The 15,264-nt window shown below is 39.9% G+C and overlaps 1 protein-coding gene across 2 annotated transcripts; it reads left to right on the top strand.

Moving 5' to 3' along the window:
- The first annotated feature begins 3,977 nt into the window (after window positions 1-3,977).
- tmem154 (transmembrane protein 154) lies at window positions 3,978-12,117 on the top strand. 2 transcript variants are annotated; one of them, XM_041934470.1, is made up of 9 exons: window positions 3,983-4,144; window positions 4,923-5,024; window positions 5,951-6,019; window positions 6,214-6,279; window positions 6,452-6,622; window positions 6,945-6,999; window positions 7,486-7,562; window positions 7,991-8,033; window positions 11,101-12,117. In XM_041934470.1, exons 1-8 carry the CDS (start codon window positions 4,045-4,047, stop codon window positions 8,020-8,022), a joined length of 672 nt encoding a protein of 223 aa, XP_041790404.1. In that variant the 5' UTR covers window positions 3,983-4,044; the 3' UTR covers window positions 8,023-8,033; window positions 11,101-12,117. The 2 variants fall into 2 exon arrangements, with proteins under 2 accessions (XP_041790405.1, XP_041790404.1); XM_041934471.1 differs by lacking the exon at window positions 6,214-6,279 and having other exon boundaries at window positions 3,978-4,144.
- Window positions 12,118-15,264: the final 3,147 nt, after the last annotated feature.

Genomic DNA, 15,264 nt, shown 5'->3' with positions numbered 1-15,264 from the left:
TATTTATACGTACGTTAGAGTTAAATTTTTATTTTAACAGACATACACTGCAGAACCTAATTGGGGTTACTCAATTCAAATAAAACGTGTAAATTATTCAAAAACCAAAAGTGACAGCACACGTGAACTGGTATGAGTTTTATTAGCATAGTTTCTTTGTGAATTGATGGGGAACTTAAATCTGTCTTTGTCAAAACAAAACAGATGAAGTTCCCTTTACTTAGAGAACTGAGGGGAATAATTCTGTTATATAAACATTTTTTTCAAATAAGAAAAGGTAACACATAGTAGTCGACTGGTTGGTAACATTTTGTTTGTGTCAAACCTTGTTTAGATAAAAAAAAAGAACAGTGACTTACAGTAATCTGATAGATGAACGTTTGAAGAAGTACAGCTGTGTTTGTATGTGGTATTGTTTATGATAAACACACACAGAAACTTTACTGATGCATCACTTCATTTCTAAACATCCATTCCAAAGAAGAACTAGAACAGAGATAGAAAAAAGCTTATCATCTCTACACATGTGCACTGAGACCATGATACTGATCAGTCTAGTTCAAGCTGCTTCAGTGGGGCCAGTTGAGACCAGTTGGGCTCCCGCAGCACCTCAGGCTTTGCTTGGTTCACATGATAAGAAGATCAGATATGAGGCCGGGGAACAAGCCCCGGTTTGCTTTAAACGCTATCATTTTAATATCAGGAAGAATCAGATACAACAGTGATTGATCTTCCTCCCAATCTTGCAACACTTTGACATGACAGTAGCCGGGTGCACAGAGCAAGGTCCATGAAGATATTTCCCAGCTTTGTGTGGAAGAACTTGATTATCAGCCAACATATGTGCCAGACCTCACTAATGCACCTGATACTCCTCATAGTGGCTTGATGGTTAGGTGTACTTTAGGCAGCAAAATGTATTTGTGTGTCTTTGCTTTCTTTCTTTTGCGCAACAGGAAATGTCATGTGCGTCTGCAGTAATCTCAGATTTCTTCAGAACTCCAAAATGAGGCCAACTGAGGCAGAAAAACAACACATCCAAGGAGGAAGAATCTGACACCTGATATTATTTACTTCATCTCAGAAATATAGTTTGCCAGGAAATCTTGGAAAAATATGGAAAAATCCCTCAACAAAAGTAAAAGTTCTGCAATCAAAATCCTTCTCACATAAATCTGCAAAAGTTTTATCAGCAAATCAGAGAGTTTTACCACTTTGGCTCTAAAACATGTTATACATAAAATAAATTAAAGTCAATAATGATGTAAAGAGACTCCATTACAAACAAAAGTCCTTCAGTTCAAATGCTTACATAGGTAGAAGTACAGAAGTATTATCAGATACATTTACTTAAAGTAGGCCATAGAAAGTAAAAGTACTAGTGACATACAATAAATGATACTGATTGTGGCTGTTCAAGGTGGAGTTCGTTTTAAAGGACCAGTGTGTGGCATTTAGGAGGATTTATTGGCAGAATATGTCAGAAATGGAATATAATACTCATAAGTGTGCTGCTATTAGATAATAATCGCCTGAAAAAAAGTATTTGTTTCCTTAGAATGAGCTCTTCATATCCACTGGGGAAGTGGGTCCTCTTCCACGGAGTCCGCCATGTTTCTACAGTGGCCCAGAACGGACAAACCAAAGAGGGCACCGCCACTGTAGGGGGGTGTGAGAGGAAAGGTATTCAGGTAGTTGCAATCTGCATCCTCACTGCCACTAAATCCTGCACACTGGTCCTTTAACTAATTTACATACAGTTACAGTAAGTGGTTCAGTTCCAGTGGTAACCAACTGAGGGGTCACAAGATAAATCTGAGGGGTCATGACAAGATTAATAAAGAGCAGTTATTCTGAATTTTCTCTCATCTTTGGATTGTTCAGGAAATGCTGCATAATTTTATGTCACTACTTGATGAAACTGCTAACAACTCAACAAAAATATTGAGAACCCCTGGGTTAGTCTTTAACATTATCAACAATAATGTAATAACTCTAAAATAAATTTAATGCAGTAAAAAGTATGAAAATTCCTCTGAAATGTAGTGGAGTTATATTAGAACAAGTAGTAAGTAGAATAAAATGGTAATACTCAGTTAAAGTACAAATACCTCAAAACTGCACTTAAGTACAGTACATGAGTAAATGTGCTTAATCGCCACTGCTGGTAAAAGAAAGGCCACTATCACAATAACACCATTAAAGCAAATTTATAAAGAAAGGCGATTTTGTAAGCGTCCTCTTCACACGCAGTCAGTAATAGAGCCAGTGTGTGTCGACGGGGCGAGTTACACCTTCAACTGACTGACTCAGATCATATGACTCAGACAGATAAAGGCAGTCTTTGGACGGAGCAGCAGTCACGGATACTAAACTCACACAGTACGAGCTGTCTGCTCCGTCGCTGACAGAGACTCTTTACAAAAACATCCTTCAGTCTTGGTTTTCTCCGAGCCAAATCTTTTAAGGTTATGAACCTCATTTTAATTTGTTGTCATGAACTGAGATCTGAAATCTTTACTCCTCCATTAGTCTCTTTCTGCTGTGTAAAACTTTTCATTGTTCATTCATGGTCGTTTCCTCCAAATAACTCAGCATCTTTAGATGTCCATGCAACAGTTTATAGGTTGTAATCAGTGGCTTTATTAGTCATTAATAAATCCATGTGTATATTCATTATAAGTCAAAAATAAGAGCTAGTTTTGGTTTGCCAGGCTGTGAAAAACCCCATTGACTGGACTATTACAACCTGGATCAAATCCATTCGTTAAGAACTTGATTGCAAATACAAACTCAACGATTAACAGGCTCTATTAACAGAATATTACTACAGGAATTATGCCTTATTACAAAGTGAGAGTTGCATGAGCATTTATAGATTGGATTAACAACATTTATAACTGTATTATTACTAAAGAAGGTAACAGGATAAACACCTGCCAATCTGGGATTCACCAGCTTGAAAACTCCATGTCAGGGTCACGTCCCATTTCGTGGTCAAGTTAGCAAGAATAAATATGCGACGTGCAGTTAGGCTATTATTCGCTGTATTATGCTGCATTTGTTCGCAAAAATGACTTATAGCTAATTCATAAAAACTTATTAACCATTGCTAAAACTTATAACGCATTTCTAAAGGCTAACATAAAGTGGTTCCATTATTTTTAGCTGCATGGCTCCAGAGACGGCTTTGTACCTGCTAAGCATCCACATGTCAGCACTGCCGTTGTGAGCATGTCAACATGCTGTTGTTATTCTTATTTTAGGTTTATGTCCATGCTGAATGATAAAGATTTAGAAGTTATATCTAACATAGTGTCCTGGGTTACTTCACCCTGTGACCTGATGTTGTCTGAAAATCACTGTCTAGCTTTCTTCAGGTTAACGAGAACTGACAAATATACAGAGGAAGTGACATAGAATGAAATTTCATGCCGTTTGTGATGCATTGATAAGAGTCACAGAAGAAATCACAAAGCCCAGCCATCACGCTGAAACCTGCTACTTCACCTCCGCTGTCAGACAGAGAAAAGATTGCAGAGGCCTTTCAAAGTAGGCCACCAGCCTTCGCCCATCGATAATCAAAGCAGTGTGACCCTCACATTCATGATCGGCGTTTTACCAGAGCGACTTATGATCCCGAGCTCGTATCGAGAAGCAACAATCAACAAGCGAGCGGGCTGCAAATGCACAGCCTTGGAGTTATTTTAAGCAGCAGCCAGACAGACACCAGACCAGCCGGCAACTCACTGAGCTCACGCAGCTCAGCTTCTTTAAAGTTTGTTCAGCTCTCCCCTCACTCAGAAGGGCCGCATACCTAACCGGCAGGAATGTGATTGTACTGCAGCCGAGGAGCCGTCAGACTTGTGGCGACAAGCACACGCAGTTGATTGCATCACATCCCAGTGAGTTATCTGAGTGAGTCTGAGGGTGTGTGAGTCGTTTTTTTTTTTTTTTCTCTATCCCTCCCGTTTCACATGTTAAGTCAGATCAGGAAGTGTGATGCTGTGACAGTAGAGAAGGAAGCAGGCACACGATGGCACTATGTCTGCTTCTTGGCCTGGTAGCATGAGAGGCCCCCCGGTGAAGACCCCTCTTTTTCTTCTTCTGCTGCTGCTGCTGCTGAGCACTCTGACCAGGACAGGTATGACTCGAACATTCATGTTTTCACGCTGCGGATTAAAACACAGCGGCTCTTTCCTGTCTCCTCCCTGCTTTCTCTTTGTGCTTTAGTCTACCTTTCTGGCTTTGTGGCTTCGAGTGTGACGACTGGATGTAAAGGGTGTTTCTTATTCATACTGAGAAGATTAAAAAACTTTAACAACACCAGACAGAGCTGGCAGATTGAATAGGGAGACGTGAGGGCCCAGAGTGTGAAATTTAGTTTGTTTCAGTTCGGCCTTGGCTTACTTCAATCCACTTTTTTCAAACTCAACTTATTTCCAATTAAATTGCTCTCTGAGATTTCTAAAGCTGAGATTAGGCTAAATAACCTTTTTGAAACATATCGTATAGTCCACCAGTACTTTCGAAGCTGACATTCATCTTTTGTCTGAAATGTTTTCTTGAGCAACAGACTTTTTTTTTCTCACAAAGGGAAATCTTTTACAACATGACAAAGCTCTGCCGGGAATGCATTGCTCAACATGTTGAATATCTCCACCTACTCCTCGTTGTCCAATAGGTGAATTTTGCAACAATTTTGTATTTTTGTAACAATGGCTTGAAACCATGTTCGCGGAAGTCCTAAGTTCCTGTATGATACTGGCTTTGACAGTTACTCTGCTCCACTGCAGATGTTGTTTTAGAAACTGAGCTCACTCGCTGGTGTGTTTCACTCTTGATGTACGCGCTGCACACGTTTCCTTCTCAGCGACTCGACAGTGACGTGATGCAAAGTAACGAGAGGTGTTGAATTGCAGTGTTATGCCAGTATGACGATGGTGGTGCAGATCCAGATGCTGGGCCAGATGAAGAGGAGACAGGCGACACAGACCCAGGTGATGGTGATACACACCCCTCAGGTGAGATGTGAATAATGAAACAAAATTCCTGAAACAATAATTCAATATGTGGCTAAAAGTATGTGGACAGGTAAATAAATAAAGTCTGAACAAGACAAGACAGCTGTTAGATGCTGTAAAAGTATGCAAACAATATCCAGTTCTTGATGCATAAACAGATATTAGACTTCAAAACTGCATAAGACAGCACATTTAGATGCAGCTGGCTTTATTTGTTAGAGCATTTGATAGTGTAGAGATAGACAGGAGACAAACAGGTACACACAGCAACAAAGCTCCCCATCTGAAATCAAACTGGGGATGTTGTAGTTATACGATATGTTAAATTTGTGTATTAAAGCTCTTTTTTCCCACTAATACCACTAATCATCTCACGACCCCTCAGTTATATCTTGTGACCCTTCATAAGGCCCCCACCCCAAAGTTGGGAACCACTGCACTACAACGGGAGAATGCTTCTTAAACACTGATGCACCAGTATTAATCTACTAATGCTAAATATAATATGTCAGTCACATACAAAGACTACCTTAGATACGTAAAGTACATTGTGCTGATAATACTCTTCTATCAGTGTATTGGTACTTTTACTGGTCCTGTGTAGCACTTGTTCCACCTCTGGACTTTGGTTCTGTTTGACAGTAAACTTGGTTTACGTTTGATTCTTGTCCTGACAGTTTGGTTCTGTGTGAGACAGTATTTGCTCCTCATTCTGGTTAAAACATGTTAATATGTGAACCTGGTCCTAGAAGCACTTCCCAGAAGCGTGGAAGTTGTCGTAGCGACACGTTATGTGTTCCTGGTTTTGGAATGAGATGTCCAGTAATCACATATGGGTGTCCACATACTTATGGCCATGTATAGCGAATTACCACTTGAAAACTACTGACTGGCGTTTAATGGCGTGCTGCTCCCTCTCTTTGTAGAACCACCCCTAGCTGATCCTGATGCCACCTCAGCACCAGACCCGCCCCCCACAGACGAGGGCGCTTCAGGTCAGTCCTCAACAGCAGCATGGTGCTAAAAAAAAAAAAACCCTTTAAGGAAGAGTGTTTCACAAATGATTTACTGTTCAGCTTTTGAGATCCTAACTCGATTTCGTGTCACTTCTTAGCAGCATGTAGTGGAGAGAAGAAAAAGCAGTTAGCACAGAAACATTTCTGTTTTTTTCCTCCTCTGCTGTTTGTAGTTGAATCAGGCGTAGAAGGAGAACATGGCTCAGGGCAGCCGGGCCACTACCCCATTGAAGCTGATGGTATGTCAGACCAAACATGACCTAACAAACCAGCACAGCCCTGATTTCTGCCTAGATTAATGCATTAATCCTTAGACTAAAAGACAGGAGAACAAGAACAATCCTGCAGCAGGACATATTTATTACACCAGCGAGAAATCTAAAGACTGACTGACTGATTACTGGTTTTCAGAAACAACAGAGGACCCCAACCTCACGGATCCGACCTCCATACCGGTAGAGGACGAGGGTTTGAGTCCCATCATCATTCTGATCCCCGTGGTGCTGGTGGTTGTGATCATCGGCATGATCGTCTGCGGTATTTTCATCAACCGCAGGTGGAACAACAAAGCAAGAGATCAAGGTAGGAACACTTTAAAGGGTCAGTTCACCCAAATCAGACACAAAAAAAACAAAAACATATTTTCCCACCGAGCCCTGGTGGTTAATGTACATGGTCTTGCACTGCAAGCTGCATTTCTTGTATGAAAGGTGCTAAATAAAGTTTATTATTATTCATTATTAATATGAAAACTTCTCTGTGGTTCGATACCACGAGGGACAATACCTCAGATCAGCGGCTCTTATAAATAGCTTGTTTTTTGTATATATTAAATGAAAGATGGACCATATTCAGTTACATTTTATCATAATAAAGATGACTGAACTATGGTCTCTCCTCATAGAACTAAGAAAAGAGGATCCATATCTGGATGGGTCCAGTACAGAGAAGGTGCCAATGTAAGTATTTTTCTACTGCTGCTAATATGAAGGACTTTTGGCACACATGTAAAATCTTTAATCCGAAAGAAATTTAAGAGTAAGCTAATGTAAGAGTTTATGCTCAATGTGTAATTTCCTTTCTGAAAAACGCGACCTGCTCCATGTGCACGGTAGGTTTTGGTTTCTTATGAAAACCGAGACGTAAGATGGTGCTTAAAGTCCGGAAGGAAGCAGCTGTGAAACTGTGAACACTGTACTGGATAAAACACAACAAAGTCAATGAGGTTAGTTGGCAGTTAGCACTGCAGTATTTTATTAGCCACACAGACAGCTGACAGCTAGCTTAGCATCAAACTGATCAGAGACAAGCTAACAAATGAACAATCACATTAGTAAAAAAGAGAAACAGATGTTTGTCATCAGATGTTTGTCACAGATCTGACAACATGGTGGCTGCGACAAGGTCATTTCAATTGTTGTTTCTGAACACTTTGTACCCTGCAGGCCCATGTTTGAAGAAGACGTACCCTCTGTACTGGAGCTAGAAATGGAAGAGTTGGACCAATGGATGAAGAAGGATGGTAGGTGTCTTTAATATATGTAATGGATAAACGTGCAGTAGCACTCAATAAGTCTACTGTGATCAGTTATTCCTGATAGCTGTTTGCCACTGACATCACACTTTAGACATCAGACGTTTTTCTGAACCACGACAGAGAAAAAAAACCACAACTAAACCATCAAAACTGGAGAAAAAGGGAAGTGAGGGGAGTTTATCCAGCAGAGGTCGCTGTTGCTTTAATTGTTGCTGCTTTAACAGAAGCGAGCAAAGCCCAATGTGTCGCGTTCAACGTCAGTTTATCACAGTTATTTTTGCAAATCTTGTGCATTTCTTAGGACTTTATTGCTTGTTTGCAACATTTCTGTAAGATGAAACATCACGTTGGTAAGAGTTTAGTGAACACACGAGTGATTTCACATGTTTTTCTCTTTGGTTTGTTCGTTGTAGGTGAAACTGCAGAGGACTCTAAACATACATAAAGCTATTTATGGTGAGCCTGCTTTACATTTAATGAATATATGTCCAGTTTATGAACACGTGGGGATTTTATTCAGCCAAATTCTCATAACCAGTCAGTTCAAGGTCAATTCCAAAAACATTGGGATGCTGTGTAAAACATAGATAAAACAGGATGTGATCATTTTGACACATACTCTTGAAAACAATACAAAGATGAGATGGTGAATGTTTTCATTGATTCTTGTAAATATATGCTCATTCTGAATTTGATAATTTAATGAAGTTGGGAGCAACACCTGTTTGGAACAGGTTGATTGGTAACAGGTGATAGTATCATGATCGGGTATGAAAAGCCTGGAAAAGCTCAGTGGTTGACAAGCGAGGATGGAGGGAGGTTCAACACTTTGTGAACACATGATTGGATAAAGGAGATTAGTCCTGGGAACACTTTGTAAACTGTTGTCAGGAAACACTTGTAAATAATTACAATCTGTTTTTATTTACGTCTTACACAACGTCCCCTGGAATCGAGGTTTTAATAACATGCCTGAAAAAGTTTCTTATTCGACTCTAAAATGTTGTTTTTAAATATCAAAACAAATAAAAATGCATAAAGGTGCATGATTAAAGCTGATATATACTTATTCACCTTTATGCATGAGTATAAATGTAATATATACTAAGTATTATAATAAATATAAAGTATACTCATGCATATATTAGCTGTGCTCTTCATTAGTATTTTCTCTCCTGCTCTTGTGTGATCTTTGCGAGTTTATTAGGCAGTGATGACTCAGTCATACCAGTCACTGTGTCACAGCCAGAAGCAATGTGTCACAGCATGAGCAATTAATTGTTAAGCAACGTTCCTGCAGGTGTGAATACAACCTATTGAACTACCTCATTGTGAATCCACACAATAATAATGAAGTGATCCATTTGTCTATGGTGTAAACAGTGAGACATTACGACTAACCTATTCCATGCAGCTTTTACACAATAATGCTAACGCAACACAGACCAGCTCAGGTTCTCAGACTTTCCGAACAGTTTCCTTTTTTCTGCCAGCCTCTGTTTTGTTTTTTGTTTTGATGCACCAGCTGGTTTCAGTATAGCTGTGACTGGTGAACTGTGACCCTTTCGTCATTACACATGGTACTGTTTGAAAGCACAAACACTGCTAACATCTGTTAGTGATTACAGCAGGCATGCATGGAAGTGTGGCGCAACTTAACCCAGGGATAGTCTCCTTACTGGAAGGGCTGGGAAAGCGAGGTCAAGGTCCACTCGACGAACTGTTGACCAACGTCATTTACACACTGCCTTTTCTCAGGATTTTATTTCCAAAGCTGGGCGAGGGTTAGCTGGGGTACATTCATTCAACACAGAGGCGCTCTGTGCACATGAGAGAGCGCACACACAGGAGATCTCAGAACAGAAGAAAATGTGATGTTACTGCCGGCGAGGTTGCACAATGTGATGCCATCTACTGCAGCAGCTGTGTCCTGTTTGTCAGACCTGTGAGAACCCACCATAGCTTAAACACAATAGTGGATCAAATGACAGAAAGCATACACAGTGTTGCTGAAGCAGCTTCAATCGCAAGTTTTGAAACCTACCAATTACTGTGCAGTCAAAGAAGCTGAACCACAGTAGATCTATCTGTGTGAGATTAAATTAAGCCAAAAGACAGCAAAAGCTGACTCTAAATTTAGTTAATTGGAAAAGGTCCATAATTGTTAATTAAAACGGCACAAATAAAAAAAAAATGAAATACAGCAAAAATCAATCATCAAATGATGATGATGATTTCTCCTTTATCTCTGTTTTGGTCTCTACCAACTCTTTAGTGAACATTTAAATCACACACACACACACACACACACACACACACACACACACAAATTGACTGACCAGTAACACGAAAAGTAGCTCCATATCCACAGGAAAGGAGGAAGAATATCTCCACTTATCTGAAATTCTTTTGAATAAATAACAGTTTTCAATTACCAATTATCACAACAAGTAATGAAGTCTAGAAAATATTTAAAACCAATATTCAGAGCCATTAGTTTTGTTGTTGGAGCTTGTAGACGTCATGAGTTTGGGGTTCTTCCCTGATGCTGCGTGACCAATGGCCGTTAATTCGTGTGAAAGCTGATGACGACAGTCGTGAGGCCACAGATGAACTGTACAGTACAGCCAGTACGTGTGAGAGGAAATGATTGGACATCCCTCCTGAGAAAAAGGCCTCCTCTAGTGGAGACTCCAAGAAGTCCTCCCCTACTACACAGATTCTGGATCAGTCAGAACTGAATGAATGGTGTCTTTTACCTTACAGCCTCGCATCAGATGGACTGTCTTTGGACATTAAGGACTTATATACATCTAACTGCTTTAATTCTTCTGTGGTGTGAAGTGAATAATCATAACAACAACAACAACAACAACAACAACAACAATAATAATAATAATAATAATAAATTTATTTGTATGGCACCTTTAAAAATTAGATTACAACGTGGCAAACAGTCAGAATCAGAATCAAAACCAAATGAGGCTAAATCTAGATAAAAAGTGCAAAAATGCATAAAAATAATAAAAGTAATAAAAAGATGCTATTGTATAAAAGCAAATAAATACAAATAAAATGCTAAAAACAGGCTGTTTCACCTTCAGAGAAGCCTGTTAACACGTTGTCATGTTGTTTCTCAGCTGCTGGCCTGTTCAGTTCTGCATGTTTTGAGTTAAACAAAGGCATTTGCATTTCTCATATGAGCACTGAATATATTTCTGAAGATATTTACATGTTTATTCTCATTCTATCATATTACATTCATGCAGAGACCCACCGCAGGAATGTGACTGTGGTGGTGCAAATAAACCGTTGGGTGTTATCTACGCCAGTGATGACAGCTCGAATCGTCGGCATGCAAATTTAGCTGGAGTATCATCACTAAGCTGCCACAAAATGTTGTGTGAAAATAGTTCCTGAACATGTGACTGCAAACGGCTGCGGACTCTGGAGTTCAGAGAATATGGAGGATGACCTCTCTCTCTCTCTGTCTCTGTCTCTCTCCATGATTTCTTTACTGCAGGTTAACAAAGGACGCTCTCCCGGTATGCAAGGACACACAACCAACAAGGCATCGCTGCCCACTTAACCCAGCAACATTCCTGACACTGGACACAGGAACTGGTTTGACTGCCAGGAAACAATATCCCAGCACCTAAAGGACACTTATAAACTTTCACTTTTACAGTCAAATAGCTAAATGTGTTGCAGTGTGCAACAACCGGACTTCCACATGTTGAATAGTGGCTCTTTTGTGATGAAAGCGATCAGTGTTTCTGTCATGCTTTGCCTGTATTGATTGTATTGTTGAGCTGCCAAGCAGTAATCAGTTCCGAAAGGTGAATGCACAGTATTTTCTGTCTCGATTTAATCAGCCAGAGTGAAAAGTATGCTACCAAACACTCCATTTCCTGCAGGATTACTCTGTTAAAGAGTGTGTGGTCATCTTAAAGCACATTGGGTGTCACAGACCGTTAATTTCTCTTCAGCTCAAAGCCTCTTTGTTGTGTGTGAGACTCCCTCCAGCTGCAGGTTGTAATGGGGAAATGTCCTGTTGCAGACATGGTTAGGATTTCTGTGCAATCTGCTTTTATTCAGAAACAGAAATCTCAGAGCGTGAAATCACTTGGATTGAGACTTGGAGTCTTTTGATGCACCCGTGCCTGTTTCTGAAACAGCTTTCTAAAAGCTGCTACTGATAAGATTTTCATCTCACCACAGATAACGTCTCTCTGACTGAAAACTTTGTGTCTACAGATGCTGTTCGGATGTTTGTTTGTCTGCTCCCAGTTTTGGCTTGTAAGTGTTGAATCGAAGCAGTCATCACACTGATCGAAATGTGTGTGCAGCTTTGGAAACGCGTCAGTCAGTATTTTGCAGGATCTTGCACTGTAAATATGAGAATATGGTGTATCAAAAGATGTTATTTTCAACAAATGCCTTTTGTAAATATTTCATATAAGGCTGTAGTGTTGTTGTTTTGCTGATGAAGCTTTGAGTGAAAGTTTGGTAATAAAAATCTCTTCATAAAAATATGATGTTTAAACATTTGTAGCCACAGTGTGGCTCTTTGGGTGGCAACACTGGCCAGTTCCTTTTCCTTTCGCATCACTACAAGGTTGACATTTGTGTTTTTGGGTGAGCTATTGGATGGATTACCATGAAATTTACTACACTCACTCCATCATCAGCTCAAAATTTTACCTTGTGTTATGACCAAATGCCTGCACGACCAAGCTTCAGCTGTATTTAACACTAATGAGCATTTTCTGCATGCTAACATGCTAATCTATGATGTAGAACATAGTAAATATTTTACCTGTAAAACATCAGCATCTTCGTATGGTTATGGTGAGCATGTTAGCACGCTGACCTTTAGCTCAAATCACCACTAAATACAGCCGCTAGCATGGCTGTACACTCTTAGTCTTGCTGAGTGTGGTGTCTCGTGTGCAGAAAACATACAATTTTCAGAAATAATTAAGATTAATGGCATTTCCCGTTTGTGCACTTCTCTGTTTCTGTGTAACTCATTGTTTCCTGGCAACTTAAAACATGCAAAGTTAAATTTAAGTTCATCATATCAGTTTTTTAAAAAAGATCTAGCATTATATACAACAAAGCAGGTTTGAAGTGAGTCTCAGTCTGCGTCAGACTTGATGTCTGCTGCTGTAAATCCACTGATGAGTTCGCTCTCCTCTTTGAGCTTTGTACCTCTGATAGAATTCACACCAGAGGAAGGTCTGAGGGAGCGGTGACGGACAATCCACGAAAACCAATGCATTCAAATGAGAAATAAGTCTTTCACTCCATTTTTTCCTCCTTTCCACTCTCTTCCTCATTAGGTTTCCAGACGGCAGTTCTGACTGTCACAGCACAAAGTCTGCACCGTCACTGCTGTCTGGCTGGTCGGACACTGCTGACTAAACATTGACATTTTCATAATCAACAACCAACGCCTTAGGAAATACTGAATTACTGTTTACACAGGTGTATCAAGTCTGCCTTTTGTTCACTGGTAATTTAAGTTGGAGCATCATACCTGAAGGCTTGTCCTGTCATGCTCGTTACACCCCAAAAATAAGATCTCTTCCAAATTTTAGAAAAACCGAGACCGTGTTACATCCTTTCATCTTTCCATGCCTTGATTCATGCAAAAACTACTGAAAGGATGCTGCACTGAAACTATGTTAGACCACATCCCAGTGAGGTTTAGAACTGATCTTATCATCTTATTGATTATATTTGAAGGGTCACTCCACATACGTCAGAGTGAGTTTACACGTCATGTTTAGTACTTTTCAGGCATGTGAAGACAGCTTTTGCGGCTCTGTCAAATCTAAAAAAAAGGACTAATTTGACATCAGGTTTCTCAGCTTGGAGGCAGAATCCCTGCAGGCGTGCAGTTTGAAAGGTGTGTGTTTACTTGCATCAGAGAGCCTCTGGTGAAAAAGGTTATTGGAGCTTGACCTGTAGGTCAGGATGTCTCAACAGCATCACCTTCTTCAAAGGTGTCTCTCACAAGTCCCTTTAACTGTATGAAAATGAAATACTAAACGACTGCAGTACTCTTTTGAGGCTGCTCATGCGTTCTTCCTTGCTTTTTTTCTCCTGAGCTCAGGCTTCAAACTAGAGGTGACGCAATTTCACTTGAGTTATCCTTTTTTCTTTCACGTTATTTTACTCCAAAATCGATTATTCGATGGAAAGAAAATTCACTGTTAGGATTTTTTTGGGTTATTTTTCAAGCAGAAACACCAAATACTCTCTTACTCCAGCTTATTCAAAACTGCTTTGCTGCTTGTCTGTGTCTCATGATAGAATGCTGAATATCTATCATCTCTCTGACATTTTATTAATCAGTTGATTAATTGAGGAAATAACCTCCAGATTAATTGATTTGGTCCACACAGAAAGATGATCCCATTATTTTTATTACTTTATAAGCTCATGAATACAAAGACAATATTAGCTTATTGAGAAAGTACAAATACTGTACATCAACACTTCTACCTGTCGATACTTTACAGCAACAGGCGTAGGCGTTTTCTCACAGGTGCACAGGCAGTAATTATTCACCTGGTGCCAAATGCTGGCTAAACTTGTGTACATGTAAATAAAACAACAATGCTTGCTAAACATGACTGTGGTTGATGCATCGACTAAGAAATCTGATTATATAGCCTGAGACTTTTCCAGCTGACTGCAAGTTGGCCAAGTTGTCTCACACAGGTACGGTGTATGTGCTGGTATATGTGAATGTTTAAAATTTAGATTAAAGGCATGTCTGTCACACCGAACTGAAATGTGATGTAATCTCCCTCGAGGACACATTCATAACATCATATTTCCACTGACCCGTCTCTTTGAATTTACCAAGCTCTGTCGACTGAATCACTGTCTTCCCAGCAGGCACTGTCGCTGCCTGTCACACTCTATCAGCTCCATTTCACAGCCGTGTTTGTTTGCCTTCAAGAGCTGTGATGTTACAGAGCATCGTCCGTCTGTCGCAATCGCCGCATTCACTCGTTCTTGGGCAATCTCTGAGTGGAAAACACAGCGTACACCAGGGAATCTGTGTGTGTGTGTGTGTGTGAGAGAGAGAGAGAGAGTGTGTGTCATTACAGGAGGCTTACTTCACAATCATTTCGAGTTTGGTCCTTTGTAGAGTCGTGATGAGCAATTCAAACCGTGTGAAACTTTCCACTGCCTCTTATGAAAGATTGCCTCTTGCACCACTTGGATAACATTTGATAAAAACAGACACATCAACCGGAGCTGGAGCTCCCATCGAGGCCACAGAGGTCACGTCCTCTGTATTTCTTTTTTTTTAGGGAATTTGGGGATCTGAGGCATATGGTTTAGATTTAATAACTGAAAGCTGCACATGGTGGGATTGAAAGGTTGAGACCAAGTGACATATTTTAGGAATATTTCATATCATATTCAATATATAACAATGAGAATACAGTACAACTGATAAATTATGTGTTTATATTATTTGTTTTATTTTTTAACAATCGTGCATACTTAATAGACTTATTTGTTGTCCACTTCAGTGATTTCTCCTCCCTGACATTTGGTAATCTTTCTATTCGTTCTTTGGTTGTTTTACTTTTCTTATGCAGGTGGAGGCTGTTTAGCGGAGAGTGAATGATCTGTGAATGTAGCTTGTGTTCAGGTTGTC

This window comes from Chelmon rostratus, chromosome 3 (genome assembly GCF_017976325.1).
Source record: "Chelmon rostratus isolate fCheRos1 chromosome 3, fCheRos1.pri, whole genome shotgun sequence".
NCBI classification, from domain to species: domain Eukaryota; kingdom Metazoa; phylum Chordata; class Actinopteri; order Chaetodontiformes; family Chaetodontidae; genus Chelmon; species Chelmon rostratus.
The sequence above is the reverse complement of the archived record's forward strand: the minus strand, read 5'-3'. Positions and strand labels throughout refer to the sequence as shown.